The sequence below is a fragment of the Lissotriton vulgaris genome, chromosome 12 (genome assembly GCF_964263255.1).
Source record: "Lissotriton vulgaris chromosome 12, aLisVul1.2, whole genome shotgun sequence".
Classification (NCBI taxonomy): domain Eukaryota; kingdom Metazoa; phylum Chordata; class Amphibia; order Caudata; family Salamandridae; genus Lissotriton; species Lissotriton vulgaris.
The window spans coordinates 461,704,116-461,726,619 of NC_141700.1; the positions used below are offsets into that span (position 1 = coordinate 461,704,116).

The 22,504-nt window shown below is 45.0% G+C and overlaps 1 protein-coding gene across 1 annotated transcript in view; it reads left to right on the plus strand.

Moving 5' to 3' along the window:
- LOC147676778 (uncharacterized) overlaps positions 1 to 22,504 on the plus strand; it is an 804,990-nt gene that overhangs the window by 174,057 nt on the left and 608,429 nt on the right. The window contains exons 2-3 of the mRNA XM_086945211.1: positions 316 to 436; positions 9,279 to 9,389. Of these exons, the coding sequence (XP_086801337.1) occupies positions 316 to 436; positions 9,279 to 9,389 (232 nt within the window). The remainder of the gene's footprint in view (positions 1 to 315; positions 437 to 9,278; positions 9,390 to 22,504) is intronic.

Genomic DNA, 22,504 nt, shown 5'->3' on the forward strand with positions numbered 1-22,504 from the left:
GAGCAGGCACAGGCTCCCAGTCTGTTTGATAGTGCAAATTCACAGAGCTCAGTCCAATCCTGAAGCTGCTCTCATGCATAAGAGCAGCTTCAGGATTGGCTGCAGGGCAGTCTGGGAGCTTGTGCCTGCCTGCAGTAGAGCCAAAAGATCGCGACACTGGAGGGCGGCAGGTAAGTTATTTTTCTTTTTTTTCATTTTTCTCTGTCGCCCCTATCAAAAAACCCTGAACCCCCAGCCCGCCTCTTTTCCCTGATACAAGCCGCTCCTGTTTAAATTGCAACATTACTTATGTAAACTTTGCTGTTTGAATCACAGGTTGCATTCTTCGATGTTTCTACTTATTTCTCTGCTGATGATTGGAAGCTTTTGCAAGAATGGCAGCAGGATCTTTATCGGAATGTGATGAAAGAAATTCATCAAGCGTTAATCTCACTAGGTAATGTGGCACTTTCTACTTTTTTCTGTTCATTTTGTACTAAGAAATGTTACCTCACCGAAATAAGATTTTCACCTCCTAAAGACAGTTTTTTTTGTGGTTGGTGCCTGTTTTACACATTTTCATTATCACAATTTACTTTTGCGATTTTCATGCTATATTTTGCTATGTCTTAAATAGATGTGGAAAAATATCTTTTTTGTTTCGCAGAGCAATATCTGAGCCCAGTTGCATTCCAACCATTTTACATTATAGGGTAAATGCAGGCGCTCAACCTTAACTTTTTTGCAGAACCTTGGAGACGTGAGACAAGCACTGCGCTATTGCACTAGTCTTTCACAGATACTGGACATCTTTGAAGGCTCACTTTCTTGTTCTATGTATATGTAGTACATCACTGAAAGTGGTTTAACATGTCACCAGAAAAAAAATCTCTGCTGTCCTGGTCTTTGATGAGAGATGTATAACCTGCATGCTACTGACAGTGAAGTTGCTAAGAATTGTCTGGCCCATACCAACAATGTCACCATGCAAAGTCGATCCCCTTACATGGTCATGACCTTTCAGGATGAAAGATTGGATTCTTGCCTTTATATAAGACAAAAATCAACAACTTAGTCTTAGACCTATAGAAGCCGAAATGATAAGGGTTATTGAATTTGGCAATATTAACACACCTTCTTTACAGTTATTACATCCTAGCCAATTACCAACATATCTCTATGCTTTCTCTCCCCTCTGAAATCATTGAGAGCTCCATCGACTCTAAATTTAAACGTAAGATATTTGATTCTGCTCTAGGTTGGTTTCCAGCCCTGATCTAGCATACGTCTCTGATTACAGTTACCCTTGACAATACTAGACTGCCTCTTGATGAAGGGGACAGCAGTTTTAATCTTGTTGGATCTTTCCCTGCCTGTGAAAATGACTTTCATCCTATTATCTTCAACCACCTCCCTGGGATTTGTGTTAGGGGCAGTGCCATAGCTGGGCTGCCTTCTTTTTTGCCTTTTCCTCCCTTTCTAGTGGCAGTGCTGTATCCATTCCAGGTTGAACTAACTTGTCCATTGAGGAGCAGAAAAAATTAAATCAGGATTTTCGCCACAAGTAGCAGGACAAGTGGGAGCCCTCCTCCAAAAACGCTTCCCAACACGGAGTGTATGAAAGATGGTATAAGTCCAAAAAATCGTCTCAAAGAAACGAACCAGAACAGAGCTGATACACTTGAAAAAGTGCACTATTCCCTTTGTATCAGACATGTTAACAATACGGTGGACCAGCTCCCCAAAATGCAGCGGGAAGTTAGTGTGGAGTAGTGTCTGTATCTCAGACGAGGACCTTGCAACCTGGAGAACAAACATCTCTCTGGTTGAAGTTAAGGCCACATCCTTTTTTGGATTGGATCGGATTTAGTTTTTGTATAGCGCGATAGCTACCTGCAGGCGTCCTAGCGCTGAAGAGAAAACAAGTGCGTGTGGCAGGGGCTGAGTTATCTACTGAAGAGAAGGGTTTTTAGTTTTTTCCAGAAAAGCAGAATGTTAGGTTCTGATCGGAGAGAGATTGGAAGAGAGTTCCAGAGTTTTGCCGCATTTACTGAAAACATTCTGCCACCGCTCCTTTCTCTTTTGATCTTAGGATTGATGACTTGGAAGGTATGGGCCGACCTGAGCTGTCTGTTGGGATGGTAGGGGGTGATCAGGGTGTGATTCAGAATTGCTCCTTTCCTCCAGTAGGCACGGTGGGCAAAGCACATGCTTTTAAAATCGATTCTTTCCCTCACTGGCAACCAGTGGAGATCTTTTAGTTCAGATCTCACGGATTGGCGGCGGTGGATGCGCAAGAGAGTACGGGCAGCGCAATTTTGGATTACCTGGAATTATCTCCTAGATAGAGGGCATTCCCGAAGTCCAGCCGGGAGAGGATTAGGCCCTGGACCATGATCTGTCTGGCCTTGAATGGGAGGAGCGGAAGGATCTTCCGGATGAGTCTCAGAATGCCCATGCAGGTGGCAGATAGTTTGGTTGCCTGGTAGCTGAGTGTCAGTGTATTGTCCATCCAGATTCCTAGGCTCTTAATGGTGTCCTTGGCTAAGGGTGCCGGGCCCAGTGCTGGTGGCCACAAGGAGTCAATAGATTTCTGTGGGGGTTACCCAGTACCCTTAGCTCTGTCTATCTCCGTTTAGTTTTAGGTAAGACTGGGTCATCCAGGTGCATACTGCTTCCATACAGCCCCTTAGATCACTTGGATGAGAGGAGGGGTGATTCAGAGTTACCACCAGCTGGGTGTCATCCGCGCAAGACACAATTTGAACGCCAAAAGGGCGAATTATTTCAGCAAGGGGGCGCATGTATATGTTAAACAGTGTGGGGCTCAGGGAGGAGCCCTGAGGAACCCTGAGAAACCCCACAACTGAGTGGTTTACTGGGCGAGGTGACATTGCCCTCACATACTCGGAATGAGCGCTCTGATAGGAATGATTGGAGCAAGGCCGCTGCTTTAGAGGTGATTCCTAGTTCTGAGATTCTGTGCAGCAAGATATCATGATTTACGGTGTCGAACGCGGCACTGAGGTCCAATAAGATGATGGCCGCAGTGCCGCCCTGATCCACAATCATTCTAGCTCCTTCCATCACAGCAAGGAGCGCGGTTTCTGTTCCGTGCATGGGGTGGAACCAAGTCTGTGATGCATCCAGTAAGTTGTTCGGTTCCAGGAATTCTGTGAGGGAGTGGTTTACATGTTTTTCCGCAATTTTGCTTATCCATGGCAACAGGGAGATCGGGCGGTAGTTCCCCGGGTTCTTTTGATCAAGATTGGCCTTTTTCAGAAGAGCCCTAACTGTCGCCTGTTTCCACCTCAGTGGTACGCTTCCTGAGGATAGAGAGTTGTTGATCAGGTCTAGGATGGTGGGCAGAATAATGGGAGTAGTTGTCCTGAGAGACTGAGCTGGGGCTGGGTCACTGGGAGATCCAGATTTTACCTGGAGTATTATAGTTTCCAGGGTGGTAGGCTCCAGTGGTGGGAAGGTTTCCAGGGTGGCAGGAGGGGGCGGGCTTGTTTCCTTGTGACCTGTTTGGATGTGAGGGGATTGAGGGAAGGAAGAGTAGATCATGGCTATTTTATTGTGGAAATATTCGGCCTGCTCATTGCAGCGAGTCTGAGCACTCAGAGGATCTGGTAAATTGTCCGAAAGTTTGAGCAGGGTTTTTGCAATTTGATATATCTCCCTAGGTTTAGACGCTGCTTCGTTTATGTTGTTTTCGAAAAAAATGGTTTTGACATTTTTTATGCCATTTTTATAGTGTTTTATGGCAGTCCGGTATGCATCTTTGCTAGCTTGTGAGTAGTCAATGCACCATTTTCTATCTAGTTTTTTGCATTCCTTCTTCAAACTACGTAGGTCCTGGGAATACCACGGTGCGTTTCTTGGTCTTTGTTTAAGTTTAATGTCTTTGATTGGAATAATGCACTCTAAATAATTGGTGATCCATTTATTGAAGTTGTCATTACTGACAACCAGGTCGGGGTTGCTTTCTGGGACTGAGGCTTCCAAAGTGGATGCCCACTGGTTAGAATTAAGTTGTGACCAGTTGTGGTCTCTCCTGGGACTAGGGGGTGGTTTGGGGCGTGAACCTGACGGTGACCAGGTGAATAGGATCAGGGAGTGGTCGGACCATGGGAGAGGAATGGGTGAGCTAACTGTAAGGTGGATGCAGTTGCTGAAGATTGGATCCAAGAGGTGTCCCTTGGAGTGGGTGGGTTCCAGCACTCGCTGGGAGAGTTCTTGTGAATGTATGACATTGTTCTGCATTCTGTCCATCACCTGTGGTTTTTGCATAAGTCGACAAACACAGCAGATCCACAAGTCGGAACTTCATCCGCAAGTTCTTCATCCGTTCTTTCAAATGTGGGGACAACCTCAGATAGACCTCTTTGCCACCCACGAAAACGCAAAATGCCCAAGCTTTGCCGCCAGATACCCACACCCATTGTCCAAAGGCAATGCGATATGGCTGAACTAGTCAAAACTATTTGCGTACGCTTTTCCTCCTCTCCCACTACTTCCGCTAGTGGTACGCAAACTACAACAACATTCCCTGACGCTCATTCTAGTCGCTCCAACTTGGGCCAGACAATCGTGGTACACCACGCTGTTGCAGATGTCTGTAGTACCACACCCAAAACTAAACCTATCTCCACGCCTATTAACCCAGAACCATGGAGAGATCAGACACCCGGACCCAGCTCAGCTCAACCTAGCGATCTGGCTCCTGAGGTCATAGAGTTTGGTTACCTCAACCTTCCTCCAGAATGTATGAACATTATCAAAGAAGCTAGACGTCCCACTACTAGAGCATGTTATGCTTCTAAGTGGAAATGCTTTGTCATATACTGCCAAAACAACCACCTAAATCCCTTAGACGTGTCTATTCAACACATCATAGGATGTCTATTACACCTTCAAAAGTGTAATTTAGCCTATACGTCTATCAGACTACACCTTGCTGCCATTGCAGCATACTTACAAAATAGACAACATCTATCTCTTTTTAGAGTACCAGCTATAAAAGCTTTCATGGAAGGACTCAAAAGAATAATTCCTCCCAGAACGCCACCTGCACCAGTGTGGAACTTAAACTTTGTTCTTACAAGATTAATGGGTCCTCCCTTTGAACCATTACATAAATGTGAATTGCAATTCCTAACCTGGAAAGTAGCTTTCCTAGTAGCAATTACTTCTCTCAGAAGGGTTAGTGAACTACAAGCATTTACCAGTCAAGAACCTTTTCTGTAAATGCATCATAACAAAGTGGTTCTTCGTACTAATCCTAAATTCCTTCCTAAAGTCATTTCACCATTCCATCTAAATCAATCAGTTGAGCTGCCCGTATTTTTCTCGCAGCCTCAAACAGGCGCAGAAAGAGCTCTACACACCTTAGATGTCAAAAGAGCATTACTGTACTATATCGAAAGGACACAAACTTTTTGCAAAATAACTTTTTGTGTCTTTTTCAACGCCACATAAAGGCAACCCCATATCAAAATCAAGGATCGCTAGGTGGATTGTTAAATGCATACAAATGTTACCAGAAAGCCAAACGTATGTTAACAATTCCTCCAAAAGCCCATTCAACAAGGAAGATAGGGGTTTCAATGGCATTCTTGGGGAACATTCCCCTAGATGATATATGCAGAGCAGCTTCATGGCTTACACCGCACACATTCACAAAGCATTACTGTGTAGATGTGCAAACTAAACAACAAGCCATTGTGAGCCAGACTGTACTAAAAACACTGTTTCAAACAACTGCAACAGATACTGGTGGTCGCCGCTAGGTGTGGGTACTGCTATACATTCTATGCATAGTGTGTAATCTGCAGCTCATATGCCTCGAACGGAAAATGCTACTTACCAGTATGCATCTGTTCTTGGCATGTAGAGCTGCAGAGTTACACACGCCCACCCGTCTCCCCGGCTACCTTTATCTGTTCCTGTATTATCTTAATTAGATACTAATCACATGGACATCACGACCTCTTGTTCAGCTCCATCACTTCCCTAATGGCGAAAAACAATCTGGGGATGGAGCCGATGCCCATGCGCAGGAGGAGTCACCTATCCCGTGACTTCCAAAGACTTTTCTACAACAAAACAAACTGCAAACATCCGGGCCCAACACTAGGTGGCCATCTATGCATAGTGTGCAACTCTGCAGCTCTACATGCCAAGAACAGATGCATACTGGTAAGTAGCATTTTCCTTCAGAATTGGGGATCTGGTCAAAGTTCGTCTTGAAAGGAAAGTCAAGAAGGGAGAAAGCAGATTCACCGCCCCCCATTCGCATCAGCAAACTGTACACCAATGCTTCCCGACTCAGTGACGGCAAAGTATGGCATATGAACAGGTTGGCCAAATGTCATTCAATAGGAAAAGTGTTTAGGATTAGCCCACACTACTCTCATAATGAAGATATGTCTAGTCAGTGCCAGCCCAGTAGAGCCAATAATGATTTGAGGGTTGATTACGATGAACCTGTATGTGGTCACAGTTCCAGGGCTTCTAATACCAGAATGTATTCAAGAAATGTTGACGTTCAAGATAGTGGTCCTCCACCCACCGCTGAGTCCACTGATTGGCGCTCACCGGACAAGAATGATGAAGTTATTCCTCACGCTCCCATGCCTTATCGGAGCGATGAAGGAGATTCACTTTCTGATACTAAAGCCATGAACGACAATCGCGGTCTCAGGGAAAGGTTTGGTAGAACCATTAGCGATCCACATTCTGATACTGAGGTTATGTCCGACAATCTTGGTCTCAGGGGAAGGTTTGGTAGAACCATCAACAAACCAAAACGTTTTGATGACTTTGTTTGTGAATAACCATTTTGTTGTTAAACACTCAAGAGAGGAAGATGTGTTGTAATTACTGTTACGGTCACGCGCCAGGCTCTGAAGCGTGACAACATTTGTTTCATAGTTCTCCTGCGTGAGAGCACCCACTGTCACCCTGCCGTCCCATTGGTCCCCAACGTTCCACGTTCCCTTTCCCCTTCACTGGTCCTCCAACGGTTCCAACAGCAGTGGCGAGCTGATTCCTGAACCGCACCATTGGTAGGGGGCTGTTGTGGAATAAACGTACTTGAACCCCTACATTCGCCTCCGCCTCTTTTTTATAGTGCTTAAGTAGCACTACTTCCAAAGCTTGTATTTAAAATTTTTTTAATTAAAGGGGTGTGCACATCACCGCAATGCGCACAAAATGTAGAAACATGTTAATTTTCCAGGTGTCCGCATCACAGTGATGTGTGCAACGTACATGTTACGTCCAAAATGCAAGAAAATAGCGCTATTTTTAAAACATTTTCACTTAATGTAGAAGTGGAATGCAAGCAGTAAATAAAAACACTGCATTCAAGATGGTGGCACGTCGATGTCTCCCATAGTGGTACCACATAATGCTTAGAGGACTACTAGACTGATAGATAATTGATATTATCGCAAAATGGTGATACGTTGGCAATGACCGCTTTACATGTAACAACAAACGTATACTAGGCTGTAAACATCATAACTCGGGTGGAACAGCAACGATATTGTCAATATAACGTCATACGCCACAACAGCCTTTCCATCTGATGAATATTGAGAATGCACACTGGCCATTTCTATGACTCTCCTAATATTTTCTTGCGGGATACTTGCGAAAAGATTTGTTTTCAATTTCAGAAGATACACTCTCTGATGTGAGCACAATCAGGGTGGATGCTTCCATATCAGATCATAGTGCGGTAGACAGTGGTTGATGGCTTAAATCTGGGTTCTGCAGTCTCTTAACAGTTTGTCGCCGAATTAGTTGTAGTAATTACGCTGTTCAAGTACTAGAAGTACTAAAAGACCACGATTGTCGGGTCCTGGAAGCAGCAGGCAGGGCTTCGCACCAAAATTCTGCAGCAGGTTTTCTGTTCTCAGGTCTGCAGCTCTACCTTTGTCTGTATCTTCTTTGTGTCCATCGAATCTCAAGTTTAGGGTCAGGGATGCCACCTATATTCTAAATTCTGGGGGTGTTACAGTGGGAGACAGGTAGTAGCCAATGGGCTACCTACTTTTAGGGTGTCTACACCCTCTAAGTGACCACTTCTTGTTGGAAGGGGCACTACCCTAATCCTAATTGGCTAATTCCCTCTCAAACCAAGATAGAGGGAAATGGAAAGTGGGCTCCACATCACCTGCGTCACCTCCTAATTTAGCAAATGTTCCCTCCTGTCCTCCTGCAAAATGTGGAGCAGGACAGGGGGATAGACATCCTCCACTAGCTAGAGTGGCCTGGATCGCATTCCAAAGATGACATTGCCTTTGAAGCGTCCCTCCTTGGAAGGCCATCCTGACCCGGGGGAGGTGTTAAGCACCTCCGCCCAGAGCAGGCTTTCTTCCTAGCCTCTGAGAGCAGTGGCTCTTACCTCATGAGGTCAGAAACATGTCTGGTGGTGGCAGGCTGGCTAAGACTAGTCAGAGACCACAGCAGTGCTTGGTATGGTTTCAGGGACCCTCTAAGGTGTCTCCTGTGTGCATGTATTAATAATTCCAACACTGAAATTGGTGAGGCTTTATTAAGATGAGATGTTTGGTACCAAACATCTCAGGGTACGGTGACGCCAGTATCCAACCTATGTACTCTCTATGGCTTCCCTGTGCCCTAACAATATCCAAGAATGGACTAAGATATTATTGGGTCAAATCTTCTCATAAAGATATGTCCACACATGTGATCTAGTGCACCCTGCCTTATGGCTGGAAGGCCTGTAGTAGGGGTGACATACCTATACCTCATGCAGTAAATGGGGGCATGGCGACTCGTTGGTTTTCTCTGCACAAAGACACGCAGCCTGCAATAGCAGATTGCATGGTCTTGGCGAGGGGTCTCTGGAGTGGCACAATTTGGGATGCAGCCCCAGTGGTCCTTCTTCAGTCCCAATGCCCTAGGTACCAGGGGTTCCATTTACTAGAAAGGAGTTGCTGAAGGTGTGCCCACTGTTGTACAGTTTTAGGGAAAGAACACTGGTACTGGGAACCTGGTTAGTAGGGATTCAATACACCTCAGTCGAAGTTAAATAAAAAAACAGGTAAAAGTGGGGTCGGGGTATGCAACATGAACCCAGCTTCCCACATAGTGACTTTGTGAATTCAGACTATTGGTATACAATTATAGTTTAAGCATACACCTTCCATTTCTAGGCAGTTCTTCAGTTGAGTTGTCATTGTTTATTACACCATGTCTTGTTAAGAGGGTGTCGTTTCATTGCATCAAGAGTTGTTGCTAATTTATGTCTACTTTAATTTCAGGTCCTCTTATTGCCACCACTGTGTTTTCATTAAGAGCCAAAGAGCAGGCTGAGTCTACCAGAAAGGGTAACCAGGAGTCCAAGAGAAGACAAGGCATGGATTATTCTTTCAGTAAGTGTGATGTAGATATGATGTGAGAGGCTGCCTTCCACACAGTCACCATGCGATCAGCAGATACTCCATTTGGTACATCTGTAGCAGAAATACACATTCTTATACATACATTTTTTTTCTTCCTGCCTGATGAAGTCAGACACCAAGCAAGGAGGTTGCATTTTCTGCACATTTTAAGATATACAGGCTGCTTCTATTCTAATTTACTACATGATCCTATTAAAGAAGAGGGTTGTATCCAATTTCCATTCACCTGTCCAACTTCAAATATATCCGTGTCCTTAGTCATAGGAGAAGTAACTGTTGGAAACCTTTCCAGATTTTCTTGACCTTATAAATAGAGCAGCAGTCAGAGGAGTGTGACAAGCCTCTGGTTTAGCTTTCTGGCATCAGCCTCTGAAGTATTACTCAACATGCGCTTCACCCTTACAACTTCATTACAAGTATTAGACTTTTGACAAATTTGCTTTGGAGTTTTCCTCAGTTTGCTTTAACTCTGCACATGAGAATAAGGGCCTAATTTAGAGTTTGACGGATGTGGTTACTCCATCACAAATGTGACAGATATCCTGTCTTCCACATTTCAAGTTTCTTTAGGACATAATGGAATTGTAATACAGCGGATTGGATATCCTTCACATTTGTGATGGAGTAACTTGTCTTCCAAACTCTAAATCAGGCCTCTAGTCAAAGAATTTTCAGCATCAGACATTTTCTCTTTGCCACACTATAGGAAGAAGGATGGAGGAAGACATTAGTTAGCTGACTCCTTGTTACTGGAAAACACAAACTGGTAATACATACTGACTTCCTCAAGTTAAATGTAAGTAATTAAGAAAGTAATTTATTATTATGCAACGATTAATTAAAACTGTTGCATACATTAAATAATCAAGTTAAATGGGTTCCTGAATGTACATTTTCTTTAAAACAGTTACAATTTCCTTTAAGTCGTTGTTCAAAACTAAATGAGGATAGTAAAAACTGCCATAAAAGTGCATTGATGATTCTCATACATGATAAAATACAATTCAAATAAAATATAATTGATAAAAACCCTTCATAAACCAGCTCAGTAATACATCACATAAAATAAATAAACAACGATATGCACTATACAATTTCTTACACAATACATTTCCTGAAATAAATAGCTTTCGGAATAAAAAGGCAACATTAAAAAATACAAAATGATAATTTAGTGCAGGCAGAACCATCAGTACATTTTTATGATTTCTTATATTCTGTGCGATAAAAAGGGGTTTCAAATTTTGGCATCGCAATTCCTTATAGAACTTGCAAACTAAGAATAAAGTGATGTGTGCATTGTTTACTCGTCCCATCGCATTGGCAAGGAACCTTATCAAGGAGGCATTAATTCATTTTCCGAAATGCAACCAAATGGTTAGCTATCTCACATCTAAATCTAGATAGAAGAAACTAATATTGAAAGATATTGATATATATCAAATACTCCTGGCAGCTCTCCCTATCTATCAAAGACATGTAAAGGGAAACTGTCATTTTTCGCATCTCATCACATAAGCTATGTTCAGACCTATGTTGTAGAAAAGTGACCTTGATGAGATTCTTAGTTAGTGATAAGATCTGGGATAGCTCCACCCCTACTGGCAAATTAAATATAGAACTAAACATAGGGACTTTATGAGCCAACCATGGAATACGAGAAACATAATCCAATTTTAAACAATCAAGTATAATCAATTTTGTAAAGCTAATTTCTTCTTTCAACCATGTTGAGATCCAAAGAAACAATGGTTTCATTAAAAGAAGGTCCTTGGCATCAGGGAGCTGCTGAAATGCGCACTGCAGTGAGTGCGGACAATTAAACATAAACAAAACTAATGAATAACTACACAAAAGAAAGAAAGATGCGGACTAACGACGCCCAGAAACCAGGGGGTTAACAAAGAGACCCCAATGTGCGTGAGATTGTCTCCGACTCCAACAGCCCCACCCCCAACCACGGGTCCCAACCGTACCCGGCCGGCTTCACCACAGCCCCACCGGCCCTGTATAAAGTGGTCTAGCATGTCACTGATCCCTTCCCCGACTCTCTCCGCCCCAGCCCTACCTGCCTTTCACAAACAAGGTAGCTTATATGACTCCCCATAGCCCGACCGACCTAGCCTGTATACCACAGCTTTCCAAACTTTTCATGTTAGTGACACACTTTTTGGAGATGCATCATTTTGGGACACAGTAAGGCAGTGTAGACATTGTGGTTTGTGGCTGAGGGCCGCACCAGTGGGGGCGGGGTCAGTGGGGAAGGGGCAGGGCTAGAACATAAAAAACTGTAGCCATGAGGTTGAACACAGGCCCCTGCAGTGGATGCCTTCCTCCACTGAGCCACCAGACCAGGCATATACACTTCTTTCTCTGTCTCTCTCTCTCTCTCTCTCTCTCTCTCTTCTCTCTCTCTCTCTCTCTCTCTCTCTCTCTCTCTGTTCCTCCCTCTCTCTCTTTATCTCTCCCTTCCTCTCTCTGTCCCCCTCTCACTCTCTCCCCTCTCTTTCTCTCCCCTCTCCCTCTCTCTCCCCATCTCTCTCTCTCCTCTCCTCTCTCTCTCTCCCTCCCTCTCCCTCTCTCTCTCTCCCCCTCTGTCTTTCTCTCTCTCTGGCACCCACCCTCTCTTCCTCTCTCTCTCTACCTCCCTCCCCCTCCCTCCCTCTCTCTCCCTCCTTCTCTGTCACTGTCTCCCTCTCTCTGTCTCCCTCTCTCTCTTTATATCTCCCTTCCTCTCTGTCTCCCTCTCTCTCTTTATCTCTCCCTTCCTCTCTGCCCCTCTCCCTCTCTCTCTCCCTCTCCCTATCCCCCTCCCTATCTCCCTCTCCCTCCCTCCCCTATCTCTCTCCGTCCCTCCCTCCCCCTATCTCTCTCCCTCCCTCCCTCCCCCTATCTCTCTCCCTCCCTCCCCCTCCCTATCTCTCTCCCTCCCCCTCTCTCCCCCTCTCTCCCTCCCTCTCTCTCCCTATATCTCTCCCCCTCCCTATCTCTCTCCCTCCCTATCTCTCTCCCTCCCTATCTCTCACCCTCCCTCTCTCTCCTTCCCCCTCCCTCCCCCTCCCTATCTCTCTCCCTCCCCCTCCCTATCTCTCTCCCTCCCCCTCCCTATCTCTCTCCCTCTCTATCTCTCTCCCTATCTCTCTCCCTCCCTCTCTCTCTCCCTCCCTATCGCCCTCCCTATCCCTCTCTCCCCCCCTATCCCCTCTCCCTCCCTATCCCTCTCCCTCCCCATCCCTATCTCTCTCCCTCCCTATCTCTCTCCCTCCCTATCTCTATCCCTCCCCTCCCCCCCTCTCCCTCCCCCTCCCTCCCTAACTCTCTCCCTCCCCCTCCCTATCTCCCTCCCTATCTCTCTCCCTCCCTCTATCTCTCGCCCTCCCTCTCTCTCCCTCCCTCTCCCTATCTCTCCCTATCTCTCTCTCTCCCTCCCTCTCCCTCTCCCTCCCTCTCCCCATCTCTCTCTCTCCTTCTCTCGCTCCCTCCCTCTCTCTCTCCCTCTCTCTCTCCCTCCCTATCCCTCTACCTCCCTATCCCTATCTCTCTCTCCCTCCCTCTCCCTATCTCGCCCTTTCTCTGTCCGCTCATCAATGCAGTGAAAAGTGAAAGTCAACTGCAACCGAGCTGAGTGAAAAGAATTCAAAAACGCAGTTAAAAAACAGAGTGAGAACCTGGAGACTGCGACATAATTGTTGACAGAGTACCGAAAATACAGTGTCTATGTGCCGTGTCTTTCTAAATTCAAAGCCGACAGTGAGGCAGGTACTATGGTCAAAGATGTCTGGGCTCAAGGTGCTCTAAAGCGTCAATCAACCTTAAACAGCATGTGGTACCATCTCGATAAGAAACCAGTAAAGTAAAAAGTTAACCAAATGTCGGAAGGCGTTCATTAGCCTGCAGCAGCATGTGTGATTGTAAGTTGGCGAGGCCCTGTTATCTTGGTGCAGGGGGCAAAGGTAGTGTTATTCTAACAAATAGAAAGTGTATAATGTAGCTGTATAAACGCGTTGTTAGAACTGCCACAGAAAAGAAACAGAAGGCTGCGTAGGGGCCATATATGCGACTAGCGCCAATTATATGAAGCTCACAAATTAAAAGAAGCTCACATTGCTATGTAGACCTGCCACAATAAAGAAACCTAAAGCTCCGTGTGGGCCATGGCTCCAGCTAGTGCAACAAATTATTTAAAGCCGACTCAAGTTGCTCTATACTCTTGTTGGTAAAACTTCCACAACAGAGAAGAACCATAAAGCTGCCAGCCAGCGCACCTGATTAATCTTACAATTTCAAAGTGGCTTAAGTAGCTCTTAATTAGCAGCAGTTATGTGCTAAGAGCTGGTGTCATCCCGCGACACACCCACCACTTGCAGGCTACACAGTACTATGTCAGGACACACAGTTTGGAAAGCTCTGCTGTATACAGTAGCCTGGAGTGTAACTGATCCTAATTCTCGCACTGAGTCAGCCCCAGCCCTGCAGCCCATTCATTGAGAACTCACTGACATGGGACAGACTTCTGCCCAGCCCTACTGGCCTTAGCGAAAAGAGACAGAAAAAACGCCTGTCTCTTCCCCCGCCCGACCCCCTTTAAGAGGCAAGCTCACAGTGTGAGGTGTCCCTGAATTCATGATTCCTCCTTCATGGGCAATGGATGTGATTAAAGGAACTTTGCAAGGCCCGGCCTGAGACATTAACATTAGAGGCCAGGCCTGAGACATTAACATTAGAGGCCAGGCCTGAGACATTAATATTACAAGTCCTGCCTGTGACATTATCATTACAGGCCCGGCCTGAGACATTAACATTACAGGCCCGGCCTGAGACATTAGCGATAGAGGCCCGGCCTGAGACATGCTGTGGATGCGCTGGGATTCGAACAGAGACTTAGGAAAGGGCGCCCCCTGCTGGAGGAAACAGCAGCCGTGTTTAAATATTAAACTCTGCAGTGTACACATACTTCATGTCCTGCTGGAGATGTCAGTCAATACAAATCCAGGATTCTGTCTTGGATCGAGGCATCTGTGGCACCGCCCTTGCTGGTAGAACAGTTTGTGTACAATCTGTGCAATGACTGAGCATGCAAGCCCCGCCCCTTCTTGTAATAAAGAAATAATACTTGTGTCAGTTTCTTTCCGTGTTCGCACTTCTGTGTTCAGACGAGTCTTCGGGCCCAGTTTCATCCTGTGATCACACAATGGTGTCCCTCGAAGCCCCTCTTAGCGCCAAGAAGCCGCTCCAGTAACAGCTCTGCATGCGTCACAGGAGGAGCTTTAGGAATCATGACGCCAGACCTTATGTCCTCGCGCCATAAAATCTAGATATAATCAGACGCAGTGCAATTGCTTTCCTTCTACACTCTGACGCCTTGATTCACACGCACACAGACCAGCGGGGCTGGGGTTACTGCCCGAGCGCACGCCCTTCGCACATTAGTGTGAGGCGCAGAGGGGTCTGTGGTCCTGAAGTAGTCCCTCACTTAGACCCCTGCAAGCCCGCACAACCAGGACTCACTGTGTGATCTTTGACACTGACGGCATCAAAGTCAAGCACTTAAGGCTCACTGTGAGAGGTGAACCAGGACTGACTGTGTGATCTTTGACTCTGAGGAAGCAGCAGGAAAACATCTATTTCTTTCATGTTGGTTAATCACGGCACCTGCGCATTACTTTTAAAATGTTATAAGTAAAGCGCGGGTGCCGCGATTATACCAAAATGAAAGAAATAGATGTTTTCTATTTCTTTAATTTTAGTATAATCGCGGCACCCGCGCTTTACTTAATAACATTTTAAAAGTAATGCGCGGGTGCCGCGATCATACTAAAATAAAATACATTTCTCTTTTAGCCCCGTGCTTTTCAGACGGGCTCGGCAAAACTTACTGCTGTGGTAAAAGGTTCCTTATCTTCTTTATGGGGCGAAACAGATGCCCATAAAGAAGATAAGAAACCTTTTACCACAGCAGTAAGTCAAGGAGCTCAGTCTGAAAAGGACGGGGCTAAAAGAGAAAGAAGAAAGTCACTAGGACCTCTTCTCCAATGGCTCGCCACCGTTTAGCATGAACGGTGACACCAGCCAATGGAAAAGAGGGGCTGGGCTTAACCTCGCTATTGAAAAAATACCCTAGATCATTAAATCTCGCCAGCTCGACTGCACATGTGCGCAGTCTTTCGCAGGCCGAGACCTAAAAGTATAGGACAAAAGTTATCAAACATGTTGGTTAGGAATGGGATAAGTTCAACCACACCCTTCTTCTTACGAACATGGCATTGCCCTTGTATAACATGTGCAAGAATGGAAACCAAACTTTTAGCTTCCCTTCTGCTCTTCCTCCGTCCCAATGCTTCATCTTCTGACTCCTCAGCCTGTGGTCCTCAACTGCTTCTGAAGCACCAAGGGGAAACTTTCCAGGACGCAGCTGCACACTGATACCAGCTTGTGGTCCATGGGAAATCTGATAGGGAATCCTCCATGCCAACTGGGCACAAGGACCTTTCCAAGACATGCAGACTACACAAGAAAGACACTGCCTTCCACTGCGCTGGTGCAATATCAGACCATGCTGCCAAGGAACGAGAACTTGTTGTATCTTTACCTTTAATTGAGTACATTCCTTGCTGAGAATGTAGCTAGGTCATTATTAGAATGTAATGTATTAAGGTAGGGTTGCTGGTTCTAAGCTTGATCCTTTGTGGCTGTCTGTTAAGGATAGAGGCTGTGTGATCAAAGATTCTAGGTTGCAAAACTATCAAGATAAGTACAAGAGCAGGATTGACGTTCTAACGGGGGTGAAGAGTTCTTCTTGGAAAGTGGGTGATTTTGTATTTATTAAAAAAGCTGTTTGGTCCCCTAAGGGTGAGTCAAAGTATTTTGGGCCTAGACGCATTATAAAGGTCATGAAGAATGTGGTTATGCTTGCTGGGAGAGATGTTTGGAGTATGTTGCGGTTGTCAAGGTGTGTGGAGGGGGATGATGGTGTTGTGAAACCTGGTCCTGGTAAATGTGTTGTGGAACCTGCTTCTGAGAAATGCTCGAATCAACCACCTCAGAATGAGCATGTTTCTTCTCGCAGCACTATCATTAGAACTAGGAGACCTCCATTGTATCTTCAAGATTACTTTCCTGGGTGACTTATCTCTTTTGCTTGATCTTTGTTTTCCTGACTGTTCCTTTTTTTTTCTTGTTCTCTTTTTACCTTTTGCACTTTTATCCTTTCCCTCCCTCTTTTTCCTTTCCTGTTTTTATTTCTCTTTCGTTTTGTTATTATAATAAGGGAGATGTGTTGTATCTTTACCTTTAATTAAGTACATTCCTTGCTGAGAATGTAGCTAGGTCATTATTAGAATGTAATGTATTAAAGAGTGTCAGTTGTTACATGGTCTATGAAGAGAACGACTTGCCTCCCTGTTGGGCTTAATAAACTACGTTCTACACAATTTATGAAGAGCTCATCTTTACATTAGAACTGCCCTCTGGTGAGCTTGTTCAGCAGTAGTGACAGTGTGACACGTTGGTGCACAGTCTTCTAACTCAAATAGAGGGCAGCAAGGGAATGCTCCTTCCTTCACAAGTCAAATCATGGATGGGGTGAAAGCTTAGCTAACCCTGCCTAATCATCTTTACCCGCTGTGGAAATTTAAAGAGTGGTAGGTGCTCTCATGGGTGGGGGACCATTATTTGTGTCGTCACAGGTCCCAGATGAAGGAAGGGCTCTCCTTCATTTTTTGGTCTGCAGACTTTATTGCTCATGGGAAAAAAGAAGCATCTCGGTGAGGCAGAACCTTCAGAATTGGTGGTAGACATAACACCTTCTAGCCCTGCGTTGTGAAGATGCAGGTGTACATGCTGGGATGAACGCTACTTTAAACACACTTTTGATACTTAAGTGGAATATTCCATAGAGCTTTGAGGAATTGAACATAGACACTCCTTAAAACATTGAATTGGTATTGTGTAAAATTTATATTTTTTCAGAAAAGTCTGTACATGTTTCCAAGGAGCTGTAAAAGATGTTGCATTGGAAAAACAGCCGACACAAAAAACAAAGGAGGGCTTTAAAAATGTAAGGTGCAGAAAGAAAAAAAGCAGTGAAGCAAAACAATTAAGAAGGAAGGAGCTTAGATATGCAGTGAAAAAAGGTTGGATCAAGTAAGTGATAAAGGAAGAAGGATGTAAGAAAGGCAGAGAATAAATAATGCATGCAAATGGTTGAGAAAAGATTTGTACAGCCTGTGAGGAAATGCCCTTTTTGTAGGATATCCCCAACGTTTTGCTAGATGTAGTGCTGGTTTACAGACTCTGAAGTGCAATGAGTCCTGCTGATCAGGCCTGAGTGCACATGGCTTTTACCCCTCAATTTGATGTACAATTGGCTAATATCTGATTGACATATTTAACTTACCTGTAAGTCCCTATTATGTGGTACTCAGTGTACCTAGGGCTTGTAAGTTTAATGGGGAGAGGAGTTGGCCTAACGGCTAGGGCGTTCGACCTCGAGTCTGGAGACCTGGTTTCGAGTCTCGCAATGACGCCTAACATTCTCTGTTTCTGGGAAAATCACTTAATCTCCCCCTGCCTAACAAAAATGAATGGGTCCTCATGTAATGCAACTGGTGCAATGTAAAGCGCTCTGAAACCTGATTCGGGTCAATTTCGCGCTATGTAAACTCTGTTAAAAAAAAAAAAATTCACCCACCCCGTGTGCCACCACTGCTGCGACAGTGAACACATTGATCTAGGTGTGCCTCCTGCAGGCTTGTAGCTTTTAAAATACTAACTCCACATGGCAAAATAGCCCTTTATGCCAAGTCCAAACCTTCCTTTTTAGGTCTCGCCTAAGCCATTGCGTCAGCGATGCTTTGGCGAGATATTAAGTAAGGGGACTTTCAAAAGTGCTCCCAAAGTGCGGATCGGGTACAGTGCATTTGTGCCGGGCGCGCGCACCATTCGTTCGCCTGCTGATCACTTTCGCGGCCGCTTTGATGTTCTCAGTGAGCATCGCGGCCACTGAGAACATCAAAGCGGCCGCAAAAGTGATCACCATTTGCCATCCAAAGTCCTCACTTTACTGCTTTGCTTGTTTTTTTTAATTCAGCACTTCGTGGGAGACCATTTGTTTTCTTGCTCCCTCGTTTGTATACCGCTTCCCACTCATTTAACCGCTCTCCACTCTTGCGTTATGTACCGTTACCTTACACTGTCTACAACATTTCTTCTCAAAATATTATTGCAGCTCAACAAATATATAAATCTTTTGGATACCCCTCCTAATCGCTGCTTCGCACCACTCTTCTCTGCTGTGGATGCATATATGAGGGACTTAGTGTATCTGCCATATGACTACGCTAAAGGGGAGCTGTTATTTTCGGCCTCTGTTGCTGTACTGTAGTGCAGAATAACCTTGCCCATCCCTTTTTATTATCCCTGTGAGTGGTGCTGCTGCGCACTTTATCCCGTGCAGTAATTTCTGTCACGTACTTCTCATGGCTCTGGCAGTAACCTTTAACTATCAGTGTGCCAAGCATTCTTTTTTGCACCAAAATCGCCCCTTGTTGTGATGACCTTACCTCAGTGTACCAAAATAGCCTTCCTTTTAGGGAGCATTAATTTGCTTTTCCTTAGCAAAGTGAGCACGGCACAGATTACGTGGCTTTACAGCCGGGAACGAGTGGCACACATTCCTAAAAGCGGTAATATTGCCATGGGAAGTTTGTCTTTTATACAAAATCAGGGCGTAGCTTCCTTTGGTGAAGTGTCAAAGGGACCCAGAGATGTCGCAGGCCCATTCAACCCTGAATATCGCTTGCTTTTACAATTCAAACAGTGACTAGGGACGCTCTGCTCCTTCCTCACACTAGGGCCTATGATACATTGCTAAACTTTAAACATGCTCAAATATTCCATAAAGCAGCAGTAGCTACTATTAGGCCATACATGGCGGTGCACATGGTCACAATCAGGAGTCTAGGACTGTGCACCCCCCCCCCCATTTCAGGCCTCTATCACATATTAAATTAGATAGGGGCTGAATTAGAATCGTGCCCCATCTCAGCCAACCCCCAACTTCTCCTGTTCTTACTTGGACCATTCAATCTCCCCCCCCCCCCCCCCCCTCCATCTCAACTCATTACACCGGACTGCTCTCTGCTGGGAACATAGTGGGTGCAGTGCTCCCTAAGAAGAACCTTAAGACCCCCAGGTTTCCTTGAAGAGCAGCTTTGGTGTCGTAAATCCTGAAGGGCTCGTGTTCCACTGACAGTAGCTCTACTTCAGCAGCACCGGCAAAACCACATCGCCTCTCATCCTTCCAAGGCGTATAGTAGGAACACCGCTGTTTAAAAGCAACATCTATAATGAATACCAAATAAATATGTATAGTTATTGCTGATTTGTCACACTTATTTTATTTTTGCAGTTCTATGTAATGCGAACTCGGCCTAAGGGCATTGACGCGCTTTATATGAGCACATGTTACACTACACAAAGTGAGATTTGTTTTTTTGCTTTTAGCCCATCGGAAGATAAGGTGTTTTGTCAGAATCACAGGAAATTGAGTCGACCCCAGGACTCAGAGGCTCCACAGTTCTAAAGTTGGCAGCTCAAGCAGTAACGTCACATCCTCCCCAGGATACCTTATGGCTAGTTATTACTTTATGTACACGTGGAATGCCAGTGCATTCTGTCTGCTTTTTTTAAACAAGCATTTACAATGCAACGGTCTCGCCTTTGCAAAAGTTTGAGCTATTGGCATTGTAAATGCCAAAACTTTTATTTATGTGTTGGTTTTGAAAACCGATAAATAAATGGCATTGTCATTTACAATGCCAATAGCTTAATCTCTTGCAAATGCGAGACCTATTTACGCGAGTTTGAGCTATTGACATTAGTAATTGATTAGTAGATAGAGTGGATAGGACAGAGTAGTAGAGAGTGAGTAGAGCATAGTTGAGAGTAGTAGAGAGTGAGTAGTAGAGTAGTAGAAAGTAGTAGAGAGTGAGTAGTAAAGAGAATTAGAGTAGTAGAGAGTGAGTAAAGAGTATTGGAGAGTAGTAGAGAGTGAGTAGTAGAGAGTGAGTTGTAGAGTGAGTTGTAGAGAGTGAGTAGTAGAGAGAAGTAGAGAGTGAGTAGTAGAGAATGAGTAGTAGAGAGTAGTAGAGCGTGAGTAGTAGAGCGTGAGTAGTAGAGAGTGAGTAGTAGAGCGTGAGTAGTAGAGAGTGAATAGTAGAGTGAGTAGTAGAGAGTGACTAGAGAGTGAGTAGTAGAGAGTAGTATACACGTACGAGCTGCTGCAACTCGCGCCCCTGGAGGTCTGGTGGCTGTGGGGACTATTGCGTCCACTGCAGGGACCTGTGTGCCACATAATGGTCACATGTTCAAATCCCAACAGACCCTCTCAGCCTTTCATCCTTCTGGAGGTCGATAAAATGAGTACCACTGAGGGGGGGGAACAAACATCCATTATTTAGCACCCATGTGTGAATGTGCGCTTTACAAAGACTCGTTATGTTATCTCCGAGCGCTACACGGTCTGTAACCGACAGGTCTGTCATAAGGGTCCCTCTGCAGTATGGTGGTATGTAAGCTTCTCAAGGATATATATGTACATCACGTTTTACCCATTGGTAACCCCCTGACAGAGCAGATTTTGCGCACCAGACCGTTTAACCCTGCAGAAACTACAGGATTTATTAAAGACGGGGTGGGTGTGTTGAAATGAGAACGCGGCGGGGGCTGACCTTTTCATTTCCGTGCAGCACGCGGGTGTCCCGTGTTTTAATTCCCCGCTTTGGCGAAGAAGGAATGCAGGGCTGGTCTGTTCAATCTGGAACCCCGTTTGTGGGGGGTCCAACTCCTCTGGACCCCCCAAATCACACACCTCTGGAGAGACCCGGCTGCGGGATAGAAATCCACTATTCTAGCTTTTAATAAAGTCAGGTGTGGGGGAGGAGTACTTAATCACAGACACAGCTGGCGGCCCGCCACCCCCTTTCCGAACTGTGCCAGACCTCTCCGCTAGGGACCTCTAAAGAAATATATCGAAAGTTTACAATACGCATTTGTACTCTACTGTTCTTCCTTGATTTCAGCTTGATTTTCCGCCCTGTGAACTGAACCCAGCAGATCCAACACATCTTGCTTTTTCCGCAGCTCAAGCAGACCCCACACAGGAAGGTTCGCTCGATGATTGCTAGAAGTGGCCTGATCGACGGTTGGATATTTGACACTGGTATAAAACCATCGCTTCTGGATCCTGTTAATGGGAATGCTGAGTGTGGTTGGTGTCCACGCCTGGTACAAGAGTCTCACAAGTTCAGCAGCTCTGTTACCTTCCAATAGTTAATCATCATCTCAACAGGAGCTCTCTTTAATTATTATTATTATTATTGGGACATTTGTAGAGCGCTGCGTTACGCACACCGGCGTGTCCACGCGCCGGTGTGCGTAACGCGTCCAATTTGCCTTTAAACCAAATTCTTCAAGTTTGAGTAGAAATACCTATCTTGTCCCATCCTTTCACTGTGCCTAAATATATTACATTAAAACCTTTAAAAGCTAATGCTAGATATATAGTGGTATGTTATTTTTTTTTAAACATAACATATCATTTAATTGTTGTTTAAAGGTACAATCAAGCCTGCAATAAACTACTGTTAGGTATGTTATGTATTTAGCATAATATGCCAGACACGCTATTTGTAGAAACGTGAATGTTGCCTCCAGATTTCAGGTTCAAGTCTTGACGAAAACCACTTCGCCATTCATCCTTCCGAGGTCGGTAAAAGAGTACCGTTTACATGAGGCAGCAACTCTTGTTGAGACATTGCAAGGGAGTGCCAGTGACGCCATACATGAATGATTTACTTATTTACACATTCACCAGGCTCCCCGGTTTTGTCGAGATAAACTCAGGAAGTGTCAGTAAATTAAGCAGAAACTATGCTTTTTCGAGAGTGCCGACTGGACTCAAAAGGAGGCCAGTGTTTATGTGATCCATTGGAGGATTAGTTGGCATCCATCATCAGGAAGTCATTTAATTAACAAAGATGATTGTGTTTGGAATAGATTGTATTTTTTGGGCGGGGGTGGGGGAG